Source organism: Pygocentrus nattereri, chromosome 24, assembly GCF_015220715.1.
Source record: "Pygocentrus nattereri isolate fPygNat1 chromosome 24, fPygNat1.pri, whole genome shotgun sequence".
Lineage (NCBI taxonomy): Eukaryota > Metazoa > Chordata > Actinopteri > Characiformes > Serrasalmidae > Pygocentrus > Pygocentrus nattereri.
In genome coordinates, this window is record NC_051234.1 from 25,168,717 (window position 1) to 25,195,170 (window position 26,454).

Sequence of the window (26,454 nt, forward strand, 5' to 3'; positions counted from 1 at the left end):
TTCAAGTTTTGTCCCGTGACAAATAGCTGCGGAATTTCGGGCCAAACGTCAGCAGCTGGCCATCTCAGCTTTGCTTTTGGCGGTTCAGAAACAAACAGCAATGGATGAAGGAAAACCCTGCATGTGTCCGTTTAGTCACCGGAGTCTTTGCTAGTGAAACATACGCCGAGTTTTTCTTCAGCTTCTTCCTCTGCAGTCCGACACGTCAGTGGAGACGGTTTCCGTGGAAAGCTTGTGAAAATAAGGCAAGTCACAGACAGACTTCTGGGAAAAAAGACTTCATGAACTCATAAAGTGTGTAAAATAAGCTGAAATGGACGTTTCTAGTTGTGTTCAGTTGTTCTAGAGTTAGTTGTTTTAGCTACAGGTCTTCAGCTGGATTATGTAATGTTTTCATCTCCACACTTCAAGCCCTTTTTTTCCACGAGGCTGAAATTGGCTTCTTCTTCGAATTTTCCGTTCCACCTTAAATGGCTCAGACGGCTGAGGACAGGCGCCGCGAGTCACTGCGGTAATTCATGCACCATTTAAGGTGGAACGGAAAGATTAAAACGTAAAGCCGAATTGAGTTTAGCGTAATAATGTGAGCAGAAAGGTACTTTAAAAAGTACACGAAGTCCTTCTTTAAAACATGTAACAGGTTAGTTTAGTCGTGAAATCTTAACTCGAGTTTAGTCAGGTTGGTTTAACGTCTATTTACAATGAACTTGAGCTGATACAGCTTTAAAAGCCCTGGCTCCTTTTCACCCATAATTATCCTCTGCGAAATAATGCCCCCCTCCCTAAAACGTTTTATAGCGTTGTGTGTGTAGAGGCATTTATGCCAGCTGTATACCACGCTAGCTGGGGATATTATCAAGGAACCTTGAATATAAAGTTATACTGCTGGGAAATGACTGGATTTTATAGCACACGTATGCTTCATTTCCCTTCAGCATCAAGTAAAGAGGTGGGTTATACAGGTCGTTTATGATTTATATTGCAGTAAGTGATACAGGATCTGGCTTTTGAAGTTGGTTGAACTCAGACTTTAACATTTAAGTGAAACATCATTAACATTATTGAAATCAGACTTTAACATCTAAGAGCAATAGGAGTGATTTGTGCATTTCTTATACCCTTCATTACTGTCCAGACTTGTTTTAGCATCACAGTGATGGCATGTTGGTACATGTGTTTGTGTACATCTCTTTTTGTTGTGTGTTGATTGAACCACCTGCTTGACTGAACAAAGTGAAGCTATCCTGTACACATTTGAAAGAGATGGTTCTTCAAGGGATCTAAGTAAAGTTAATGGTTCTTCAGATTGATGGAGAATGCATTGTACGTGATTCTATATAGCACCGAAAAGCATTCTTCTATTGTTATTCTTCGAGCTTGCTATCGTAACTATAGCAGAACCCTTTTCGGTGCTACATGGAGCCATTTTCAAAAAAGGTTCTATATAGAACCATATACAACACATTCTCCGTCAATCTGAATAATCCTTTCACCCTACGAAGAACTGTTTAGTCTGCAAACAATTCTATACAGAACCATATACTAAAGAACCCTTGAAGAACCATCATTTCCCATTTCCCTTCATCCCAACGTTGACTGATCAGCCACAACGTATTTAATGTAGAGTTTATTACTTTAGTTTTGCACTGAAGCTAGGAGGCTAAGGTAGCGGACAAGTAATGGAAGCCTAGACTGGTGATATAGACTTGTATTTTATTAACCTCGTAGCTCTGAACATCTTTGGGATGACCGACTTCATTTGGTATGAGAGGGAAATTGCGTACGTTTGATTTTTTTTTTTTTCTTAAACCATTAGTTTAAAGAAAAATTCCATGAACTTTTAAACTAGTTTGCACAGTTGAGCCAGTAAATTGTCACCAAAGTCATTTATACTTTTTAAGGTGTGATGTGAAAATTGTTTAATTCAGAAATGCAGAATTTTCAACAACAGTGGTGATGGGAACCGGACATCTGAAATGACTCTAAAAGCTATCTCAGGCTAATTTGTCACATATAATGGTTATAAATACGTGGCCTGTGATCTGAAACTTTGTTTTATGGTAGTTTTTTTTTTTATAGGTTTTGGCCTATGGTGTATTTCTAAAATAAATGCAGGCCCAAGAGTTATGTGAAAAGCAGTGTAAGGCAAAGTAGTGGTCAAATAAAATGTATTTATTAGGATTTACCACTAATTTACCATTAGGAACAGTTATCAGTAAAATGGCTGTATTTGTGTTGTAGACTTTGCAACTCGTGGTTCCTGTCACCACCACAGTAAAGGAATCTATGTCGGCAAGTTTTTCTGCATTAAACTATTTCACACCAAACCCTTTTCAGCACCTCAGTTTACATCTGAACTATTTAATTATGCAGTAATTTAGCAAAATGGGTGGAATTCCTGTTTAAGTCCTTGGCTCAGAGTCACCATGATGGATTAGGCTCGAACTGCATAATAATGGGCACTGAAGCATAATTTTGCTACATAGACTTGTACCTAGCTATGAAAAGCAGGCAAAGATTGAACCGGTTTCTTCTAAGTGGCCTATCTGCTCTGACTGACAGCACAGAATCTTTTCAGCTTGATTTTTTTGTCATGTTTGTTTGCTAAATTGTAGGCAGTTCTCAGTTCCTGCTTTCACTTTCAGGATTAAATGTCACACTGCCGCTTGGTCACTTGTCCCAGAATGAGAGTGAACAGATGAATGATTGTGTGCTGTGCTTCCTGACGGCCAGTCTGAGGCAAAGAGGACATGAGAAACCTTGTTCCTTAGTCAGCCATTAGCTCACATTTGGCTGTTCCCATTTAAGAGCTTTCACAATATTTGGTTTTATAGCTCTAAAATAAATCCCAGTCATTTGAATGTGATTTTCAGTCGCTGGTTCTTTAGACCATTTAGTAGGTTGTGCTTCACAAGATGTAGTTTAAAGGAGTATTTCAGTGTTTTTCACTCAGATCTCTGCATATGGTCAACCATTCTGGGTAGTAATGGTGAAGTATTTGCCTGTACTTAAAAATAGAACAGAAAACAATTATAGCTTGGAAAAAAAAACAGTTATAAAAGAATCATTTGAGCACATGCTTAAGCACCTGCCCTTTGGTTGCTTATAGTAGCTTGTTGTGAGTCAGGGGCTTTTCAGATCTTTTCTAGGTATGATTAAAGGCTTCACCGTTATTATCCATGGTGGTTGACCATGTGCTATAAATAGAGACTGTGTGGCAGGTAGAGATTAGGTTAAAACTGTGCCTGTGCTGGGGGGTGACTGTGACAGTTGGCCTCAATCAACAACTTGTACTCTAACGCCTCTTACCTGGTAGTTTGAAAAGTGCAAGCTACGCGTTAGTGGTGGTGTGCATGTGCTGGCAGGTCGATGGGACTGTCCAGCAATTGCATGTTACTTAACTGTGATTTTAAATGGTGGGAAACATTGTTAAAGGGTTCCTCCAGCATTTAGTCTCTGTCCCGTCTGTAACAAAAATGTTTTGATCTTGATCTCGACAAAAATTTCAACATTCAACAGTTTTTATTACACATAGGCAAAGGTGTCAAAATGATTGTCCTCAGTAATCATCCATACAGGACAAAAGGCACAGATAGACATTAGATTGAAAAATGCTGCAGTCCTTTAAAGGCTTAATTTTTCTTATATTTTATCTTTTCTGACCACTTTTCATCCCTTAGAAATAAACAGGCTATTTTCGTATTTGCACCTTTCAGACTGATATAAAATAAATGAGCTCCATTATGATTGTCCTGTGCCTCATTCAAAAAGCACTGAGCTGAAACACTCCTTATAACATCAGTGTCAGTGGGCGGGACTGAATAGTAAATAGTGTGTTTTGAAACTTTAACAATAGTAACATATCTCTTCAAACTCCTTTATTTTTAAAAAAGCAAGGGAAATTATTTTTCCATGATATGGGCAATTTAAAAAATCAATACTAGGGGTGCATGTCAATATCAGAATCATGACTATTGGCAGACAATTGCTTAAACACAACTGGTCAGTATTGGGTGTTTGGGAGGTTAAGATGTTAAAAACTAATATGCATTGATCCTTTTATTGTACTGCAGAAGAGTTGAGTGTTTAGGCAGTGCTGGCCTGATTTGCAAAAATGTACTTTATTACTTTTACGTCATTTGCAGTCCTATAGAAAATATTATGGGTACAGTGAAATGCAACTTGCATGTCTTGTTGAATTGAATGTCCTCCATTTCTGCACATTTTAATGCACAAATACTGTTAATTTACTGAATGCAACACATTGGGGGCACATGGGGAGGCATGCTGTGCAAAAGCTGTGACACATTTTGTATTTTATTTTTCCCAATCTGTTAAACTGAGCAAGTAAATAAAAATTGTGCACTACAATTTGAAGAAAAATGTCATCTTTAAGTCTCTTCTCTGTAAGAGATGTGTTACTTATTTTCACTCAACAAAACATGTAATTTGACTGGGGCCCTTTGCATACCATTTGTACACGACTGTAGTTATATTTCTCTGCAGTAGTAATACAGGTACACTCTTTAAAAAGATGGGTTTTCAGGTTCTTTAGTAAAGAGAATGGGTCTATATGGAACCATGAACACTCTAAGAACCCTTTGCAACCCTTTGATCTTCTGTTTGATGGAGAAGGTAGATGGTATGTAGATGGTTTTAAATGGACCCTTTTTGAAAAGGGTTCTATATAGCACCAAAAGGGGTCTTCTGTTGTTACGATATCAAGTTTGTATAGATAAAATATTGTCTAAATGTTTAAGTATTGGCAGTGACATCTACAATGGTAGATTTGAACATGCAATATGTTGAATACTGATATTGACCCATGATTTCTTATATCAGTGCATCCCTTGCGAGTTGTTTTGAATGATCTTTTTTATTCTTCCATGATTTTCTTTCTGCTCTTCTGCTGTCATAGCAAAGGCCACTTTATTTTCTGTTTTTGCCTTATTTTATGTAAACAAGACTTTGTTTGTGTATTGTTATGGTTTAGGTGAAAGTAGGATCATGTTTTAGGAGTCATGCGTGCAGAAATTCAGATAATTAAAGGATTCACTGACCACGTCTCACAAATGTAAGTTGTTGCAGAAAGAAAGACAAGATAAAATGAATGCCAGTCTGGGACCTTCAGAAGCTACTGCCAATATTTTGTTTTTATAATTCTTAGTTAAAAATGCAATTTTGCCATTTTATAACATTACTGTCTTAGTTCTGTCCTTCATTTTTAATAGTACAGAATCATATGAGGGTGTTTTGAAAAATAATAGCACTCTTTTGGTGGTTTTGCATTCCAAATAATGAGTAGGTATGTATGTGATTTTTTTTTTTTTTTTTTTTTTTTTTCTTTCTTTCCTCAGGGAGGGAAAAAATGTTTCTGGAATGTTAACAAGCGTGTTCTCATTGTATTTTTTTTCCCATGTGGAAGAGTACCAGGGCCACGAGGGCTACAGAGCAGCTATGCTGAGGTTTTGTTTATTCTTTTCCTCTTAGCTGAACTGGACTATATTGTCAGGAATATTTAGGTAGTTAATTTATAGCAGAGCCAGGGCTTGAGTACTACTGCATTGGTAACATTATGCTAATACTGCAATTGCTGCGATATAAAAAGGAGCCTCTGTCCAAAAATAATAAATGTTGTATCATGTGCAGTTACCATCCTCATGTACAGATGAGTTTCAGTACGTGGGTGTTTTGGTGAATCAAGGCTTTCATATGATCCACCAAATGTAAATCATTTTGGCTAAAATTAACGCAGACGTCATATTATGGATTGAGTAATGTTTTTAAAGGGCCCGTGTCACAGAACACTGAATTTTCCTTTTAATATACTTGGTAAACATTCTTAAAGTTTCAAAATGTTTCATTCTTCCATCCATACAATTTATGTATGTAGACTAAACTGTAAAAACAACCCATTTTGAAGGAATTGCTTTTGTGATGTCACAACAACACATACTTCAACATGTACCTATTTACAGTGGTTTAGTCTTGCCCATTCACGCTGAAGTTATAAGGAGAGTTGCAGCACTGTTTGCTTCTTAAATGAGGCCCAATACAGGGCAGCCAGTCAGAACAGAGTTCATTTGCATATATCATCAGTCTTAAAGTCACAGTAACAAAAACAACCTGTTTAATTATGATCCTGAAAAAATACTATTTTTTTATACATTAAGCCATACAAATGTGCATTTAGAACTTCATTAAATCCAAGAGACATTTAGAATATGGACTCCTTAAGAAAATTAAGTCATATTTGAACATCAGTTTATATGGACAGCCCTATGTGCGAGTGTCCATAACCATTCTTCTTTAAATAGTCACATTAAACGCTCACCCATGATGTACTTGGCATTTCTACAGACTTAACCTTCAGTCTGTGGGCAGGAATGTTTATCAGTGGCTGTTGTGCGCTGTGAGGGTCCTGCAGTGGTGCGGTAGTGACACTCCACCTGCCGAAGGTTATCTAAAATTATCTCCTTTCCAGCAGAGGGAATGCAGAATGTTGCACGCTCAATATGGGGGCATGTGTGTAGGTGGGGAGAGAGTGGGAGAGGCAAAGTGTGTATGTCTCTCTCTATGTGCGTTCCATGATGTGACCCTCATTGTATTACTCTCAGTAGGTGTAGAGAAAGGAGGCAATGGATTGAGCAAAGTGATAATCTGTTATTGTTATTATGTGCGCATTAGTGATGCACCAATACTGCTTTTTCCCCTTTCAATGCTGATACCTGATCCTCAAGTGTTTGCTGATAGCGAGCACCTATCTTGACTGTGTATAAATTGGTCTGTAGGTACCTGTAAATACTTATATGTATACCATTACATTTTTTAAACATTTGATTTGGGTAAAAAAAAAATTATGTCTCATAGATTTAGAAGTTTGAATAAGTTTGGCATCTCTAGTAAATATATTTTCTAGTGCTGCAATGTTATTTTTCCACATTAATTCACCCTTACTTGAAGGTATTTTTTGGATGCGCTGTGTGTATCGCAAGTAAGGGTGTACTTTAGTACAGTATTTTTACAGTATTAGTTTTTAAAATTTTATCTATGATCTCCCTTTGGCATTTTCAGAGGGTCTCTTAATTGCTGTCTTCTGTGGAAACCATTCATAGGTGTCTATGTGCATGCTATCAAAAATCATCACATCTGAAAGTGTGTAATCACAGTATTTAGTTTTTCTGAGGTTTGTAAACAAGATGAAACTTTTTTTAATGGTGTTTATCCTCATATTGCCTACTACAGTCTTCAATAATGGCACGTATTTTTGCCACATGCCCCACCCTTAGAGAGGAGGAGCATGGCCGGCCATGCCGCAGCTCCACACTGTGCACATGTTGAGCTTGATTAGTGACCCCGATGGGGTCCGTCTGCAGTCACGCCAAGCTCTCCCATTCTTTTTTGTCTTTCATTCATGCAGAGCGAGAGTGGAAGCCCTTTAATGCGCCGCGCTCTGCTCCTAACAGGATTGGCGGACAGCGGCGGAGCACCTCTCTCGCTCTCTGACATGCTCTTTCTCTCTGTTCTGCACAGCTCTAGAATGGAGATTGTCAGTTGTGTGTTTAAGCTGTGCTCCAGAACAGAGCACTGAAGAACCACTGCTACACCGAGCTGCCTTCTCTGAGCTCAGCCAACCAGAGCCCTCAGGATGGACGAGCACTCCAGCTGCCCTAATGTCAGCATTCCCTGCTACAATGAGCAGAGAGACAAGAAAAAGCGCTACACTGTAAGTGATGATTACCTCACAGGCTACATCTGAGAGAGTTTTCATTATTTGTATGCATACTAGTACTGGTTTTTCCCTGGTGCTGGGCAATACTGTGTTGGTGTAACACAGAAATACTGATCTTTAGTTTTAGCAATATTGAACAATAATCAAAACTAAGTGCAAAGTAAGTCATTTGCTGGTTGCTTCAGGCTGTTTTGAAGGAACTGTGGCAGAAATTATGGAGATCTTTGTTTAGATTTGCTACATAATGTCAAATTCTCAGTGTAAAATGCTGTTCTAATCAGCTGGGCTGTGTTGTTTTAGCTCATTGAAACTTGGTTCTTTGGAAACAACAATGAATTTGCCACCCTATTAATGTTATCTTGATTACACAACAAAATTCTGGACTATTGCAGCTGTATGATTTTTCAGATGCACACATTCTGTGTAAATCATGTGTAAGGTTCCCTTGTGATAATTTTGATAATTAAATGTCATCAAATATCATGATACTCTCTGAAAAATTAATGAATTTTATCAGTACTGTATAGCACTTGTCTTGCCCTTGATATAGTTTGATGGTGAATAAACATTAACTACTCTACTTCTGTTGTCTTAGGTTTACAAAGTGATGGTCAGTGTTGGAAGACATGAGTGGTTTGTCTTCAGGAGATATACAGAATTTGATAAACTGTATAATACAGTAAGTAAGACACATTCTGTATGTTGTGATTGGTTTAGAACTAGATGTCTAATGTTCATGTTTCATATATCTGTTATAATGTAGCTTGAGATTTACACACTGAAGCATCAAATGTCTTGTGATTTCATTCATTCAGGATTTTGTTTTATTAAAAGCTAAATTGAGATATGTAGTACATGCTATGTAGAGATCTGCTTTGAGAAGCCATTCCTCTTGCTTAAAGTTGCGTCTAGCGAAACTTAAAATATACATTTTTGGAATTGTAAAACTGGTTAAGCCAAAATATAACCTGATTATAAACCCATATATTTTTTACAACAGTTGAAAAAACAGTATCCTGCTTTGAATTTGAAGATACCTGCTAAGAGAATATTTGGTGACAACTTTGACCCAGGTATTTATATCAATTGAACATATGCAGTGTTGCAGTTAATAGTGCAAAAAGGAAAAATCAGCCTATGTGGGCTTCTACTCTTATTGCCTTGTTTGTAAGGCTGGGATGTGGTAGCTGTGCCTTGTTTAGTTAAATAGAGGTCATGTGAATTTGACAAATAAGATTAGCTTTAATGCAGTCCATAAAGTCCATATTGCAAATGAACTGTTTTAAATCTATTTTAAAAAATTCTCACTGTTTTTAGTTGCACGTCTCAACATACCAGCATTAAATACAGGATCTTGAATGCATAATGATTTATTGAACAAATTAAACTGTGCAGTTGTTTAGAGCTCGTGCATAACCAGTTACACTGCCAGAGGAGATGATCTGTATATCTGTCATTCTCCAGCCACTGGTCATGTAATTGAATGCATGTGTTGACAGATTAAACTTGTGCTTAAAGGCTTGAATTAAGTCTGTGCTGGTACCCATGCTACTGCATTCTGTTCCATTCACTGTTGGTTAAGCAGTCATTTAATGACTTTAATCTGCAGTGACAGCTTGATTATTAAAAGTGCAGTAATTTCCCTATATTCAAAAGGACATAAAGCATTGGGCAATGTTTTGGATACTTCTCATTAGGAGATTGTTGAAAGAATATTAATTATAGACCTTTCTAGACATTTTTACTTGTTTTATGTCATCTAGTGAAATTCTCATTCTATTGGCAGATGATGCTGCTTATTTCAACCATTAATTCCTGAAATGAGCAGACTCATGTCTAGAAGCAAACAGAGTTTTTGTACACACCTAGAAACAAATTGAGTAATCTTGTAATGTTTGTGCAGCAATCTTTTAATAAGACATCAGTTATATTGACTAAACTTAATAGTTTTCATCATTTCTTGCAGTGTGCTAAAGCAGCTGCCCATTGGATTACATTATAAGTGCATTTTGAGTAAACAGTTTTTCTTTTCTATTACTAAGCAAAGGGAACCACATGAAAATTACTGTCAATGGTAATCGAGATGCTGCAGACACACTAAATAAAGATTAAGCTGAAAAATGATGGACTTTTCCTTTAATAAAGATTCAGGACTGCAAGAAATTTAATAAGTATAATCTGCTTAGTTGACTTTTGATTGTTTTGCACTATAAATTCTCCTCATCATTACAGACTCTTTTGTTATGTACAAGCAAAAGTTTGTTTGCTCATGTATTCATTTTTGAAAGACTAATATGTTTTTGTGGTCCGCATCAGAGTTTATAAAACAGAGAAGAACGGGGTTACATGAGTTCATCCAGAAAATCGTGTCCCATCCGCAGCTCAGCAACCAGTGAGTTCATCAGGCAATTTATACAGTGTTTCACCAGAATTATTATTCATGAACAGTCATGGTGACATGTCCAGCAGATTTTTACAAATGTCTCATATCTTTTAACAAGTTTGTAATGAACATGTTCTGCTGGAACAAACAAAGAACCTAACACGATTACAGAGATTTTTCATTGCTTTTGGGACTGTAATGACAAGAAGAAATATCCTCAGGCATTTTTCTTCCGTAGCATTATTAATGTGAGCTCATATTACTCTTAACAGCAGTTGCTTTGTACGGTCTCAGTCAGACTTCTAACATGTGACCACTCTTCCATTCAAACGCACAGCCCAGATGTCCGAGATTTTCTGCAAATGGACAAATCAAAAAACTTCTCGGATGCCTCAGAAGATGAAGATGAGAAGGTTTGTGGTGTTTCACATTTACTTTGGCTTGTTTTTTTTATATATATGTTTTGGACCTGTTGATAGGCTGTGAAGTGAAACTGGTATCATTATTACACACACGACAGCTAAGTTGCTGGTTGTTGTTTTTAGGTACTGAATCTTCATTACTAATATAGATGAGTGTAATGTTGACACAGAGCTAAATTAGAACATGTATCGTTATTTTCTATTACAGAATAGCTCTACCTCCAGAAATATTAACCTGGGACCATCTGCAAATCCCCAGTAAGTGCAACGTTCTGCTGACTTTTTACCATTTATATTGCCAGTAATGCTTAACTGATGTTAAAACATGACAGGGTAGAGTATGTTATGGAAATGGTCTTGTTTACATAGTTATTTGGCTCTTTATTTCTTTCCAGGGCTAAACCCACTGACTTTGACTTTCTTAAAGTCATCGGTAAGGGGAGCTTTGGAAAGGTATGTTTCTTTTTGATGCACTGCTGTGAATGAAAACAATCACTTTATATGTATCTTTGTGAACAAAATGGCCCGTAACTCAATTAAAAAGTGCAAGTACACCACATTATATGGAGTGTGGTGGTATCAGTTCTGTAGGTAGTGAAAGCCTTTGTCTAACAGTGAATTATTAGTTTTGTTTGCGGTATTGCAGTTAATAAATGATGGGCTTTCCTACTGAGAAGTGAGAGTCTCACAGGTCTAGAGTAACGGGGCGTTTTCTCTCAGACTGGAACTGTTTTAACCCACCATGCTTTCTTTCTCATGAAAAGGTTCTACTTGCGAAGAGGAAGCGAGACGGGAAGTGTTATGCAATCAAAGTCTTGCAAAAAAAGGTCATTTTAAACAGAAGAGAGGTAACTATCTACAGTTGTGAAACCATCTTTGTGAATAAAAATTGCATAAACTGTGGTATTGGGGAGAGATGATCCTGATATGGACCTCATAAAATGAGTGTAGACACAAAATAGGCGTATAGTCATATGCATAAGTTTGAACACCCCTGGAGAAATTACTTTTTTGATGACGTGAGTGTAAATAAGCTATCGCACCTTGAAGGTACAAAGAACACACTTAAATATGGCATTTTTCAGCACTATTTATTTGTCTAATTTAACATATAAAATGTGCCAAAACGTTTGTACAGGCCATATTTTTTGTTGTGTTTTCCCACTATGTTAAATTTGTAAATAATCTGTGTAATTGTGAGTTAAAATGTGCATTAGTGTGTTCTCTGTAGAGGATGTGGTCATTTATTTTCATTTATATATCAACAGAATTTCATTTGTCCAAGATTGCAACATCTGGATAGGACTGTACATACTTGCTAGCATGTGCTCATTTTATCTTTGCCATTGTTTCATTATATGAATAATGGCAAAAGCATTTTGTTACTGTCAGAACATGGACAAAGATAATGTCACAGGCAAAAAAACTCTTATAATGGAGAAATTATTTCTTCTAAGTAATGTTGTAGCATTTCTTTTGGCTTGTTCATCATGAAATTTTGACACCGTGTAGCTGGCAATTTCAAATTATTAAAAAAAATGAAATTAATGTTGCTGAATGCAATATTTAGAGATATTAAAATACTCGGTATGCATAGTCAGGATTGACCAAGATTCTGAAAACTGTTTTTGCTCCAAACTTTGCTATGAGCTAATTTAGTTTTTTTTTTTTTTTTGGCTGATCTGTATTGGGATTTTATGTTTAAGTGCTCTCTCACTAGATCTGAATGCTGCCACATCTTTACCACGACACATTATGCAAATATCGTAGCCAGGGTTAAGCTGTAACAGTATACCAGAAATGACTTTATCTGATCATAATACAAAAAAAGACAACCATTCTTCACCACTTGCACACCAATTGTGATTGGATGGCAAAAAGTGCCATTATTTATATTCGTCTTCTGTTCAATTTTTCCACACTGCCCGGGCCTAACCTTTAAACATCTTGTCTGATTAGCTTGTCTTCTTTTTCACATATGGTGCTGCATCTCTAAAATCAGCTCATAGTGTGCTACAAACATCTGGACTAAGTGAACACAATGCTTTTGCTTTTCCAAAATGGATAGTAGTCAACCCAACAGCACTATATGCCTTTTCTGTGAAGAGTGATAAGTGTTTAAAGGCTTAAAGGCTGTTTTTTTTCATCTTCTTTTTTGTCACAAACAGTGTGGTATGCATTATCATTTTTTTTCTTCACCTTAAACAAATAAAAGATATTGTCAAACCAGACTCTGTCACCATGGCAACACTTTTCAGCAGTAACGTAAACAGAGCATTACCCTGCTCCGCTGTTCTCATAGGAGAGATGTAGACATAGGAACGTAGATCCTAGTGCAGACTTCTATTTACTTAGCTATAGTGAGCTAGGTAAGCAATAAAGTCAGCTGTGGTAAAGAACACAATGTTGAAAAACTGATGAGACAACCACTGTCTTCAACCATTTCCCCTATCCTAGCCACTGGCATAGTTTTGGCAAATATATGTTGCCTTTAATGTATCATTTTGTTTCATGAAATGGTGCAATTTTTCTTTTTGTCTTGTTTAAAGATGTCTCATTGAAATTTGTTTGAAATCGTCTTTATTTAATATCTCTTTAAAAAGATAAGGAATCCAATAACAAGAAGGTGTCAGATTTCTTTTTTTAAAAGTAATCCTTTGGATTAGGTTACGCTACATTTAAAAAAATTTTATTAATCAATAATATGTGCTGGAATATGTTTTCAAAGTATCCCTCCCAGCCCTGGTCATGAGTCATTGTGTTGAATATAAAGATGTATTTTACTTTCGATCTATGGCTCTGTTTGCCTTTATGGTAAATAGGAAACTGTTGAAGAGGTCCATTTGGCCTTTCGAAGAGTAAATAATGTTATTAATGTTTGCTTAAGCAAATAAAAAAATGAAAGCATTTCTGAACTACTTCAGGTTAAAAAAGATAGGGCAATAAAAAGGCAAATTTACCTCTAAAAAAAAAATCTGAATCAGAATCTGCCATAAAAACTCATATCATATCAGATCAGTGCACCAGCTTTTATTTAGGGTATGTATTACTTCTAATTATTTGAGTTTGCATATACTCATTTCATGGTTGATATTTTGTTTTATCGTTTCTTGTTAACCTATAACAGCAAAAACACATCATGGCTGAGCGCAACGTGCTGTTGAAGAATGTGAAGCACCCTTTCCTTGTTGGATTGCACTACTCTTTCCAGACAACAGACAAGTTATACTTCGTCCTGGATTTTGTCAATGGAGGCGAAGTGAGTAGTTTCTCCTGTCTGAGCAACGCATGTGTGGAATATTATCTTCCAGTGGAAAACCACAAGTAGTTACAACACAGGAAGCGGGACAAGAACGTTGTTCTTAAGCGTGACTGATGTGGACAGATATGTGATGAAAAATGTCAGTACTCTGCAAATGAGGCCAAAATATTGTGAACATCTGTTTTCAACAATGTGGCCCCAATTGCTGAACACTGACTATTTTTAGGTTGAAATCACATTGAGGAGTTTGGTAGCTTGTATATAGATTTTAGTTTCTCCAACATGACTGGCTGATAATTTGTTATTAAGATGATCTATGAAATTTTGTTCTGAAAACCTGCAAAAGTTTCAACCCCCTTAAAAGTCAGCAGATTTGTCTAGATTACAAATTATGTTTTGATATTTTATGAGGTGTTGTATTTTATTTCAAAAGACTGACCATCAAAGTTAATTTATTTGAAGTGAAATTGATGAAAATAAAGAAAATATTTTGTGTCAAAAATGACTAACTGAAAAATACTGTTTGCATAGTTTTTCAACCCTTTTGCTGTAGAAGCTTATAAAATACACAAATGAAAGGTATTGCCCTAGCGAAGATACTTTTGGCCCAGAAAAGTTCAACTTTTCTGGATAAAAGACCCCTTCAATTCAAGTACCATTGATCAGAGAGTGAATCTGAATGAAAGCTGTAAAAATTACAGCTAAAGAGCATTCTAAGGAATTGAGATGTAAAGCTATAGACATGCAGAAGCAAAAGGAAAAGGCTATTAAATAATATGTGTTGGGATATCCCATTGAGTGCTGTTGGGTCAATTGTCAATACCAAGAGTGCTGCATAAACCCTATAGTTGGGGGAGGGGGTGGCTAGAAAGAAGACATTACTGAAAGAAAAACAAATCTCAACATGTCTGAAGTTTGGCAGAAAGCATCAGTGGCTCAGGCGTTTCACAAGCATCATTGGGGGCAGCTGTGAGCTTGGAGGTAAGGGAACCAGCCTTGCAACCGGAAGGTCGCCAGTTCGATTCCTTGAGCCGACAGTACTTGACTGAGGTGCCCTTGACCAAGGCAAATTACCAACTGCTCCCCAGGCGCCACGGATAGGGCAGCCCACCCCTCCGGGCAAGTGTGCTCACTGCCCCCTAGTGTGTGTGTTCACAGTGTGTTTGTGGTGTTTTACTGCACGGATGAGTTAAATTGTGGGATGAATAGGGATCTCTTAATCAGTCAACCTAAACAACCTGGAGCAAGTCTGCAAGGGAGAATAAGCAAAAAAAGTTGTTATTGCAGCAAGATGTGGTACTAGTCTGAAGGGGCTGAATATTTATGCAAATGCTTTTTTTTTTTTTTTTTTTAGTTTTTGATTTTTTAAAAAGACCTGCTTATAAATAATGAATATTGATTTTGAAAGTTACAGATTTACTTACTGATATTGGCCCACAAGTCTCATATAAGTATATCCGTAGTAATTATAAAATGTAGGCATTCTGAAATGTAAAGTTTATTGAACAGTTTATGCTGTCGAAAAATGGATGTTCCTCACTTTTTTTTTCTTTCTTTCTTTTTTTTTTTTACATAAAAGAGTTTGATGTAACACAAAAATAGCTAGTTTCAAAACTTCACATCCCTGTCCATACAGTTCATATATAAGCTGCAAAAACAGTAAGTTTTGAATTCCTTGTTTCTGTGATGTCACAAAAACCAACAGTCCAGGCCAATTTCAGCCCAACCTGCTTTTTGAAAGAGGCACAGAAGAGGGCAGTTAAAAAATGGGCAGGTAAAAATGAATCATTTGGTGAATAAATGCACAGAAATGTTGACATGGGAGCAGAAATAAAGTATAAGAAAAATGTATTTGCATATCACATACTTCAAATGACCCTGGCTGGCATCATGTTTTTAAGAGTGTGCTGATTTGTATTCAAGCATGCTGACCACATTGTCCTAGTGAGAGCTCAGTAGTGTGTAGTAGTGTGTAGGGGTGTGCCCTTCATGGCTTATAAAAGCTATAGAGATAGACTAAATTCAGCATGATGTGGCTGAATCGACTTCTCTCCCATGTTTGCAAACTGGGAATGTTTCACTTCTATCATTTCAGCTTTTCTTCCACCTTCAAAAAGAGCGGACCTTTCCTGAACCCAGGGCAAAGTTCTACATTGCTGAGATGGCAAGCGCACTGGGCTATCTGCACTCTCTCAACATTGTTTACAGGTTAGTACCCTCTTACTCACTGCATCTGCATCCCTATTTTAGGGCTTGTACTGTAAGAATGTAAAAAGATTAGATTAAGACTGTTATTATGGTATCATTTCTTTACCTTTTTTATTATTTAAGTTCCAAATACTCCAGAAATTCAATGCAAACCAGGCACCATTCAGTTCCCATTATTCGTAACTGCTTGTCTGTCCATTTCCAAAATAACTGCCTTTGAAGACTTCCCTAATTTACAGCCTATGGCCTGATTCAAAGCTCTTGCCAGCATAGTAGTAAAGAAAACTGACAAGTGAACACAATTTATTTTACAAGGGAGTGTCCCCTAAGAGCCTTCAAGGTATTTCATGAAAGTCTGGGTCAGACTGTATGACTGTAGTGTATATAAATTAACACACCTTCAACAGGGAATACATGTTTGCAGATTTTAATGCACTATTACTGTTTATGTGATTAATTTAATGGCCTGTGCACATTTTATATTTTATATTTTCCCCACTGTATGTTAAGCTCAGCAAACAAATGGAGTTGTGCACTACAATTTGCAGAAAAAAAGTCAAATTTGTTTTCTCTAGAGGAACATCAGTCTTCCCTTTTCTATGTCAGCTTGTATGCTGGAGTTTTAATGAGTCACCATGACGCTGTAGTAACCTATTGTTCTTTTAATGTCTTGTTGGTCATTGTGGACTCATGGTTTCCAGCCATGTAGTGTGGTTAGAACAAGTCAGATGACCATCTATTGTCAAAGTTTAACACTGAGCTTGTTCTCAAGACCACCATAAACATAAAGACCACATCCATTTCGGGTATAAGCATAAATTATTTAAGACACTGTGTGTGTGTGTGTGTGTGTGTGTGTGTGTGTGTGTGTGTGTGTGTGTATGTATGTATATATATGTGTGTGTGTGTGTGTGTGTGTGTGTGTGTGTGTGTGTGTGTGTGTGTGTGTGTGTGTGTGTGTGTGTGCATATATATATATATATATATATATATATATATATATATATATATATATATATATATATGCGCGCACACACACACACACACACACACACACACACACACACACACACACACACACACACACACACACACATATATATATATATATATATATATATATATATATATATATATATATATATATATATATATATATATATATATATATATATATTGTAGAATGTATGATAGATCGCTGCTGTCGGAAGAAAACCTTGTATCTCTATCTCGATCTATACTTCACTTTCAATGTAATCAATGGAACCAGAATATTTCCCATGTCATTTCTTTTAGGCCACTCAACATAAAATGATGATGACAGCAACATGATATGATATGCGTATGTGTGTATGTGTATATATGTGTGTGTGTGTGTATATAAACAAGCTGAAATGAGCATTCTTTTTTTCCCCCATAGGGATTTGAAACCAGAAAATATCCTGCTGGACTCCCAAGTAAGCACGTTTTTGTTAATTGTGTCAAGTGTCATTGTTAATTGTTTGAGCGCTGAATCAGAGAAACAAAGCTGTCACAGTTTCTAGGGTTAAGTAAGAAGTCTCAACTGTGAAACTGAAATAAGGACCCACAGTCATAAGAAGGATTAGTGTTATCAAAAATACATAGTTGCCAACCAAATAAAATGTCACTAATACTCTAATGTAGTAGTAGCATTATCTGTTATTAGATTAGGTTTTAATTGAGCATTTCCTGGGAAATCTCATTGTGAATGTGGTAAAATAGGCCAGTGGCCCAGGATCTATTCAGTATTCTGCTTAAACAAAAGGTTCTTCAGTTGTGAAAAGAATTGGCATCTTGTCTGGTGAAAACGCTTCTTAACATGCCTCCGTTTCCTGTCTGTTAAGGGGCACATAGTCTTGACCGATTTCGGATTGTGCAAGGAGGGGATCTCTCAAGCAGACACAACCACCACATTTTGTGGAACACCTGAGGTAATATCATCAGGATCATCATCAGTAGAAAAAGAAATTGTTACTGTCTCAAAACTTTGACTCCATTTTTTTAAAAACCATTTTAAGATGCCAGTTGCCATTTACATTGTGCGACCATTTCAAGGATTCAAGGAGATTTTATTGTCATTCGCATCACATGGTACATGAGGTGGAACGAAATTAAGATCTCATGGTCCAGTTTACACCCAAGAGCTGTTATTAAAATAGATAAATATAAGCAAAATAGATACAAAAAAAACACAAAATAGAATAGAGCAAAATAGATAAAGACTAGACAAAATAGATAAATTTACTGATTTATTACAGAATTACTTGAAATAAGATTTCTAATATACTTTGCATACTATGGTTTCCTCAGAAAGTGGAGGCTATTATGTAGTGAACGTGTATTAAAATGTACAGATCTTTTCACTGTATGATTAATGCTGTTGTCCAAATCAACAATGGCAAAGTATTTGCAAAGTTTGTGTTTAATTAAGCACAGTCTTTTATGGAATGTTTTCTTCTGATACAAAAGGTTATGTGTGGAATAATTTCAGTAATTTCAATTCACTGGCTTTTGCTTCTAGTGTTTTAAAAGAATTGGTTTCTTGACAGTATCTGGCTCCAGAGGTACTGAGGAAACAGCCGTATGACAATACTGTGGACTGGTGGTGTCTGGGCTCTGTGCTGTATGAGATGCTCTATGGCCTGGTAAAGATAAATTGCCAATTTCTTCATTTTTTTTAGTTAATGGTTGTATGTTGACCTGTCATGGTTCTGTGGTCCTCAACAGCCTCCATTCTACAGTAGGGACACACATGAAATGTATGAAAACATACTGCATAAGGAGCTACCAATGCGACCTGGCGCATCCACGACTGCCTGGTCCATCTTGCAGGCTCTACTGGAGAAGGATAACACCAGGAGGCTGGGATACAGGGACGACTTTGTGAGTTTCTTTTAAAATCAGGGGAATAAGGGGAATTCCACTTATTACTTTTTGTTTTTATTTTATTTTTCAACTGCATAATTCAGTTGTAGATCATTCAGAGTGGTTTAATGTGAAATGGTGAATTATCGAGGGCTTAATGATTTCTTCACAATGTTAGTGAGGTTAAGATGTCTCCAACACTGATATTGCAGATGTATATAGCTTTTTTTATTTAATCTCCAAAATAACCAGTGTCTCTATACATGTTTTCTGAGTTTTTATATATAATATAGGTGATAGTAAAATAGCGGTAAATCTGGAAAAAATAAACGTTTTCGTGGAGTACAGTTTCGCCTTAGAACACATGGCATCTACATTTTGGGCCAAAACCTAACTATCTATACTATGGCATATATATATATATGTGTGTGTGTGTGTGTGTGTGTGTGTGTGTGTGTGTGTGTGTGTGTGTGTGTGTGTGTGTGTGTGTGTGGTGAACTTGGAATTTCACATCAGATTACTTGTTCACAGCTGAACAATTTAATTATGTGTGAAAAGTAAGGAGCTTGCCCCTCTTTTTGCTGCAGTAACAGCCTCTGCTCTGTTAGGAATACTTTCTTATACACTCTAAAATGTAAAGGTGCCCAAATGATTCCATGGAAGAACCAATTTTGGTCATCTAAAGAACCTTTTAAAGTTTACTTTCTATATAATCTTATATATTCTTTTCATTTAGGGGCCTTTAGTTTTAACATGTTGGCATGTTGCTGCTATCAGAGCATTAGAGGTTCGGTGAAGTCCCTGATTATCCACTGGCACTGATGTTGGTTGATTAAGTCTATAGTCACTGTTCCAACAGTACAGTACTCTAGTTCATCACAAAAGTGGTACTTTGTCACTCCAGAGAACATGTTTCCTGGGTTCAAAACCTGAATGGCGGGGGGCTTTACACTGCTCTCTACGCAGGTTGTAGAATCAGGAGTAAAAACATGCTGAAATATGGTGGTTTCCAAATCTTTAAACCTTGCATAGTGGCTCTTTAAAAAAGCAGCACTCTTATGTAGGGTCATGTGTACTATGGTTTCAGGTCTTTTTTTTATAATATATGCAGCAAATTTGGGACTGCAATCATATGTTTTAGTGATCCTGTATTTTTTTCCTCCTCCAAGCCAAGCTTTGACAGTGTCCCATGTTTTAATGCATCTGGTTTAGAAGTGTGCAAGCCTGAGGCCCAACAAAAGTGTCAACTTTTTGTATGTGAAACATTGGACTCCAATTGAGCTTTGGTTTGTTTTCTGAGTTTTTTTTTTTTTCTTCTCACTTGTGCATTTTCACTTTGCACACCCTTTCTCTTGCTTGCTTTCTCTGTTATAACATTAGCTGTGTTGAAAATATCTCAAAATAAGTTTGAAGGGTGGGCGAACATGCTCCTGAATGAAATTGAGCATGAAGTTCAACAGTACATAAGTCATAATCACACCATGGATGATGAGCTGAATGCGTTGGGTTGGTTAAAGGTCACAGTGAATCTTTCTCCTTGCTTAAGTATGAACAAAGTGTGTTAAGCATTTTTGCAAGTACCAGTAGTAGCAAGAGGACCTTCAGTCCTGCAAGGCTAATAGTTTATTGGAGGAGGAAGGATGAAGTGATTCTGAATCTTTCAAAGAGAGAATCGTGATGCATCTAAGTGCATTATTTTCCTGCTATTAGTCCGGATATACTTGTATGTATGGTGAACATTTTAACTTGCAGTTTAGAAATAATCTGGGGTTTTTTTTGAGAGTGTAGGAATTGTACAACCACATAAAGATGATTGATTTGATTGGGCAAGGAGGCTGATTGGGAGGTTCTGAAGGAGTTGCTACTCCAAACTGCTGCTGTTATGCATGTTGGTTGTATGTAACACCCCCTGGTGGATGAAGCTAAACACTGGCGTATTTACAGACAAGTGTACATGCCTGATCCTTTACCTCAGCGTTACCAACAAAGCGTGGAATGAGTGCACTGTGGTTCGTCATCAGTGAATGATATATATATATATATATTAATATCAAAACAAGTCTTTCAGGACAATAGGATGACAGGGAGCTTATCTACATTGCAACGACAGGAATTACTACACATCCTCCACAGATAACATACTTTGGCACATTTTAATGCACCAATGACACAATGTCTGTATTTGTTTCAGAATGAAGTCAAAAGCCATGACTTTTTCTCTTCAATTAACTGGGACGACCTTGAGCAGAAGAAGATTCCACCTCCGTTTAACCCCAGTGTGGTAAGTGTCTACTTCACTGTATTTTTCCTCTGTTTAGTTTCAAACAGCTTGTTATAACGAAGAACCCATTTGGTTCAAAGCATTCTCGAAACAGTACTGTGAAAATTGAGTTTGCATTATGCTAATGCAGTCTTTCCTCATCCTACAGGAGTCGCAGTATGACATATCGAATTTCGATCCTGAATTCACTGAAGAAACTGTTCCCAATTCGGTGTGCATTTCCACAGAGCACTCCATCGTCAATGCCAGTGTCATGGAGGCCGACGACGCCTTTCTGGGATTTTCCTACGCTCCACCTTCAGATGACTCTTTCCTGTAAAAAGGCTGCTGCTCAAGCGAGTGCTTCCAGAAGTGGCTTTTGTAGTAGTCATTCTTTTTTGCTGAAAGGGAAGAACATGCCCAGTGGAGAAACCTGACCTTAGGGGTTGTATAGTTTTGTTGACAAAAGTACATAGACATTTTGTGATGCAGGGTATTTCAAATCTTTATTTTTTATCTTCAAACAACAGATTTATATTTTGTATGGAATCTATTACCTTCCCTGAGATGTTGCTCAGGTGTTGCTTTTCTTCCTCAGATTATTTTATACGGTGGCAGTTTTTCTGTCAGGGAAGCCTGAGAATGCCCTTTGCTTGAAAACAAAATGCCTTTGTCTTATACATTCCGTTTTATCTCCCCTGACACCTAGATCATTGCTTACGACATGGACCCTGTGCAGTTGTGACCGTGTGATTTGACCTATAAAAAAAAAAAAAAATATATATATATATATATATATATATATATTATGGAAAATAGTTACAGGCCTAGTCATATATTAAGACGTGACTTTTTTTTTTTTTAACCAAAGACGCCATTTTTGTATTAATAACCCCTGTGGCATAATGATGTAAGACTGAACTGAATAAAAAAAAATTAACTAATGGTGGAATTTAAATTAGTAAAGTAAAAGAAACTATTGCCTTGTATTCTTTGCCTGTGTGCTTACATGAACTAATGACTACAATTAGTCTTTTTAGCTACATTCATGTTATCACTCACACCTGGTTTTAAACAGCAGGTACATTTTTATTACATATGATCGGGTCTGCAACTAGTCACTTTTAGCTGTCCAAATAAACAGCAATACAAAGTATAATGTTTATTTACATTTTTTATGTAGTGACCTGAATGCCTTTACAGTCCGTTTAATATGAACTGAATTTGTACAATGCTCTAGGCTGTTGTGAGAAGGACATAAGTACATTTTCACTGTTTTTGAGTAATAATGGCAAATAATATGGCCCTTTACATTAGTTTTGACAGACAACTTCATGTATTTAAATATAACATAAGAAACTATCATTTAGAATGTATTATTTGTAAGCTGTAGGGTAAGGATGTGTAGATAATATCAAATATGAAACATTTATGTTTACTCTGCAGTTCTGTGAATTAAGGGATTCTTAGATTAGGGTTCACTTTCGTCCGGGTCCTCTTTGGTCTGGGTTTCTACACATTAAAAAAAACCTTTGGCTCATTTGTTCAGTGCTACAGGAAGGACATGTTAATGTGGAAGAAACGTTTAAGCTATAGGAGAAAAAAATACAAATTACTAATCAATTTAATGCTCAAAGGACATTTGTTGAAACATGAATTTGTCAAAGCTATCTTATGCTACTTGGTATAATTACGAATTTTCATCATATTGTAATCTGCAACTACTCAAAAACGGGTAAACAACGTTTAGGATGGTTTGATATCTGCTGTATCCCTTCATCACCGGCTCTGGAGCCGTCTTGGTATGAAAAGAGTATGTGGAGTCGACTCCAGAAAACCCTGCATCGTGTATCGCTGCACTGGACACAGACGTTTATAGTATTTACATCAAAAGTATCGGTGTGCGCGTGGAGCTGCAGAGTTCGTTGAGTCTGAGGTAATTTAGCGAACTTAGCTAGCTTACCCGGCCGTTATTGAACTGACAATGGAGGACCTTCAGTCTCTGAAAGAATCGATTATAATATACCTGGATAGGAGTGGAGGACTGAATAAACTTATTAAGGCCTGTAGCTCTTTCAAAGGTTGGTCTAGATAACAACACTGGTCGCTTTTTAGTAGCGGCTGATCTGTAAAGGTCGCTAGTTAGCTTAGCACAGTGGCTTCTTTCACGGTAAAGACGCTAGCTAACTTAACGTCTCTAACGTCGTTTTCTAGAAAGGCTTGGTAATAACACAAAGAAGTTTAGATAATTCTAAATATATATATATATATATATATATATATATATATATATATATATATATATATATATATATATATATATAGTATACGGTTATTGAGTAAGTTAGCTAGCGTTAGCATTGTTGACGTTACATAACCTATATTAAATTAATACTATATTAATTTAACCAGTTAAATGGTTGACATGTAAACAAAGTTATCCATTGTGGTTTGGTGTGAAATGCTTCATTCTAGAGAAACTTGTCCGAATTGCTCACAGTGGTGGTGACAGGAACCAGACGTCTGAAGAGTTTAATGACTCTAAAAGCTCCCCCACTGAAAGTTATTACATGAGGTGCCTGATGCCTGACACATCGTTTCATTATAGTTTTGTGATGAGGTTATGGCTTAAGATACGTTTCAATCAATTCACGAGTAAGGGGTACATGCAGGGCATTTTAAGGTAAAGTAGTCCCTTAAGAAAGCTTATTTTTCAGACGTATATTTCGCCATCAGCAACATTACATATAAAAACTCAGAAGGTGCATGTAGGTTCACTCGTGGTTTTGGATAGTGAATGAAATGTCTATATTTGTGTTGTAGATTCCTATCACCACCACTGAAATCTGAGTCAGTGAGTTTCTCTACCATAAAATATTTAACATCAGAGTACTCTGAATGACTTTGTTTTAAACTCAAGCCTGAGTTATTCAGAAATTTGGTTAAATTATGGGCATTCCCCTTTAACCTAGTATACACGTTTCTGTTAAGGTGACAAAAACACGTCTTGTTGAATTATTTTTTAGAATCACAACAGATGGAAGCGGTATATCGCTTCAGTTTTGATGTGAATCCCACTGATGTGGTTGAACTGGATGCCAGGCTGGGAGACTGCATTTTACATGACCCTCTCAAAGCCACTTCACTTTTTCAGTCTGTAAGTTTCAGACAGGGAGACTCCATAGGGGATGTGATTACTTTTCTTAAAAGGGAAATTCCACAGATTGTTTAAATGTTTTTTTTACATAATTATAGAGATGGAGATGGAAAGTAAGTTTAGAGTGGTTTTATTTGTAGAGGAACTTACTAGCTGGGATTTTCATTACACTGGTGATAGGAACTAGGAGTTATGATGCATTTACTTGTAGTATTAATAATGGTACAAATAATAGTATTTATTGATAATGTTATTAATAGTGATAAATTAAAAACTAAGTCTTTGGGTACCGTTTTGTCTTACAATGCCTTGCATACACTTTACAATACATTTTATGCCAAAACCTTTTCTTAACCCTGTCATAAAACTGCCTCGTGCATCAGGCAGTGTATTCATAAGCATTTCTGCAGTGTAGATTTCACTGAAATCACACTTTTCATGCCAGACTCTTCACTCTATACGATTATCCTCTTTTTGTGATTTGGTTTTATAAGATGCATTTACTTTTTTCACAGGTTTGTTTTCTGTCTATAAAGGCACTGTCACTGATTGAGCATACAATTACAGAAAACCAGGTAAGCATGTAACCCTGTGTACTTGCAACAGGAGTTGTGATCCTAAATGTATTATTTCATCATCACATACTTTTTGGCCTCTTGAGGTTAATGTTGTTTTGAAGCCAACACACATGCCGCCTTTTCCACGGTACGTTCTGGACTTATCTGAGTTCCCCCGTGGGTATGGTCCAATGAGGCCTCTGGAAATGGTGGGCCTTGTAATCGCCATGACTCGTGTCTCTAAATACACCCAAGGGGCCAGGTTCCTCTGCACAGAAGAAAAATGTCCTTCCTCCAGGGGTAACCTTTAATATATTATTTGTAGTGTGTTTTTGTACTACTTCCACTGTCTTTAGCCATAGCTGTTCTCACTTTGCCACCAGGTTTCCACCACATTAGAGTACATGCCCCAGGGGCCACAGAATCTGCAACCATCAGGAGTGACTTCATCTGCTTCCTCTGCTCATCACCACTCAGAGAGGATGTGAAGTCTCGTGTACTGGGGGGTGAGAACCAAATAAATAAGAGCAACATTTTATTGGCTAGATTCTTTTTAAAGCAATTACAGTTGTTCTCAACCGGAGGAAAGAGCATGAACAAAATGGCAAGGTGCCATACAAATTCTTTTCTTTCTAGCACCTGATGTTAATAACCAGATACATTGTATATATTCTATAAATTATATAAAATGATATAATTGTGTAAAAGCTCACTTAGACATTTGTGAGGCATTCCAGAAAGGACATAAATGAATATATCATGTGCATGACTTTGGAATATGGTGCTTGACCGTCATAAGCAGCATTTCCTAACTGAAAGAGTTGAAGTTGGGTTCATCTCATTCATGAAATTAAAGTTAAATATGAAATTAAAATTTAAATTTTATATGACATAATAATAACTCCAAAGCCATGCAGAGCGTTGGCATTAAAGCCAATATACATTTTATTTTGCATCTGATTCCTATTGTATTGATTACACTCAGATAAGCAGCTGGTGGAGCTTGTGCATACGAGAGCACTGGATGTGTTAGGAATCCATGACCCTTCATCCCTGAGATTTCAATCTGTCACTCTGTTTTTGAGAGGTAAATCATAGCTGCATTTTGAGAATGAGAAGGTTTGCACCAGAACTTCATTTTAAACTTAGTTAAACTTAGGTAGCCAAATAAATAGATTGCTATGGCTACCATATATCACTCTTCCTATGAGATATTGTTTATTTCCTGCTCCCTCTAATAATATCTGCCCTCTAATAACGGATCTGGTAGGTCCTCTAGTCTTTATTGGTATATTTTGTTGACTTAGTGTTAGAAGAACAGAGTCCAGTTACTAAATACAGTGGTAATAATATGGTACATTATTATCTGGTTGCACAGAAAGTAAAACATGTGGATTTAAAGATTCTCATTCAGAGTTGGGATTTACTTTATACTAATTGAATTACTTACTTGAAGTACTTTTACTGTCCAAAAGAGTTTAGAATTGCCTCAGACCACATATAAAATGTACCATCAGTCTTACATTTTTAAACTTGCCATGTTCATATGGTGATCTTATGTCATTTTTAATATTAATATGGATTTTC

At 36.6% G+C, this 26,454-nt stretch overlaps 2 protein-coding genes across 2 annotated transcripts in view; both read left to right on the forward strand.

Annotated features, from left to right (window-relative positions):
• sgk3 (serum/glucocorticoid regulated kinase family member 3) lies at positions 1 to 22,132 on the forward strand. Its single transcript, XM_017716709.2, has 17 exons — positions 1 to 245; positions 7,534 to 7,726; positions 8,328 to 8,411; positions 8,733 to 8,805; positions 10,049 to 10,124; positions 10,453 to 10,528; positions 10,746 to 10,795; positions 10,933 to 10,990; positions 11,302 to 11,385; positions 13,665 to 13,796; positions 15,895 to 16,007; positions 17,428 to 17,464; positions 17,873 to 17,959; positions 18,578 to 18,673; positions 18,756 to 18,911; positions 21,085 to 21,174; positions 21,323 to 22,132. The coding sequence occupies exons 2-17, from the start codon at positions 7,649 to 7,651 to the stop codon at positions 21,491 to 21,493; spliced, it is 1,461 nt and encodes a 486-aa protein (XP_017572198.1). The 5' UTR covers positions 1 to 245; positions 7,534 to 7,648; the 3' UTR covers positions 21,494 to 22,132.
• Positions 21,878 to 26,454, forward strand: part of mcmdc2 (minichromosome maintenance domain containing 2) — a 16,107-nt gene continuing 11,530 nt past the window's right edge. Inside the window, exons 1-6 of the mRNA XM_037533808.1 lie at positions 21,878 to 21,886; positions 23,033 to 23,089; positions 24,826 to 24,885; positions 24,972 to 25,167; positions 25,251 to 25,373; positions 25,853 to 25,954. Of these exons, the coding sequence (XP_037389705.1) occupies positions 21,878 to 21,886; positions 23,033 to 23,089; positions 24,826 to 24,885; positions 24,972 to 25,167; positions 25,251 to 25,373; positions 25,853 to 25,954 (547 nt within the window). The remainder of the gene's footprint in view (positions 21,887 to 23,032; positions 23,090 to 24,825; positions 24,886 to 24,971; positions 25,168 to 25,250; positions 25,374 to 25,852; positions 25,955 to 26,454) is intronic.

What these genes read in the sequence shown, in the direction of transcription:
- sgk3 (XM_017716709.2), top strand. Translation starts at nt 7,649, where the DNA reads ATGGACGAGCACTCCAGCTGCCCTAATGTCAGCATTCCCTGCTACAAT. An exon ending in ACAAGAAAAAGCGCTACACT is followed by an intron (nt 7,727 to 8,327) that starts GTAAGTGATGAT and finishes CTGTTGTCTTAG; the next exon opens with GTTTACAAAGTGATGGTCAG. An exon ending in CATCCGCAGCTCAGCAACCA is followed by an intron (nt 10,125 to 10,452) that starts GTGAGTTCATCA and finishes TCAAACGCACAG; the next exon opens with CCCAGATGTCCGAGATTTTC.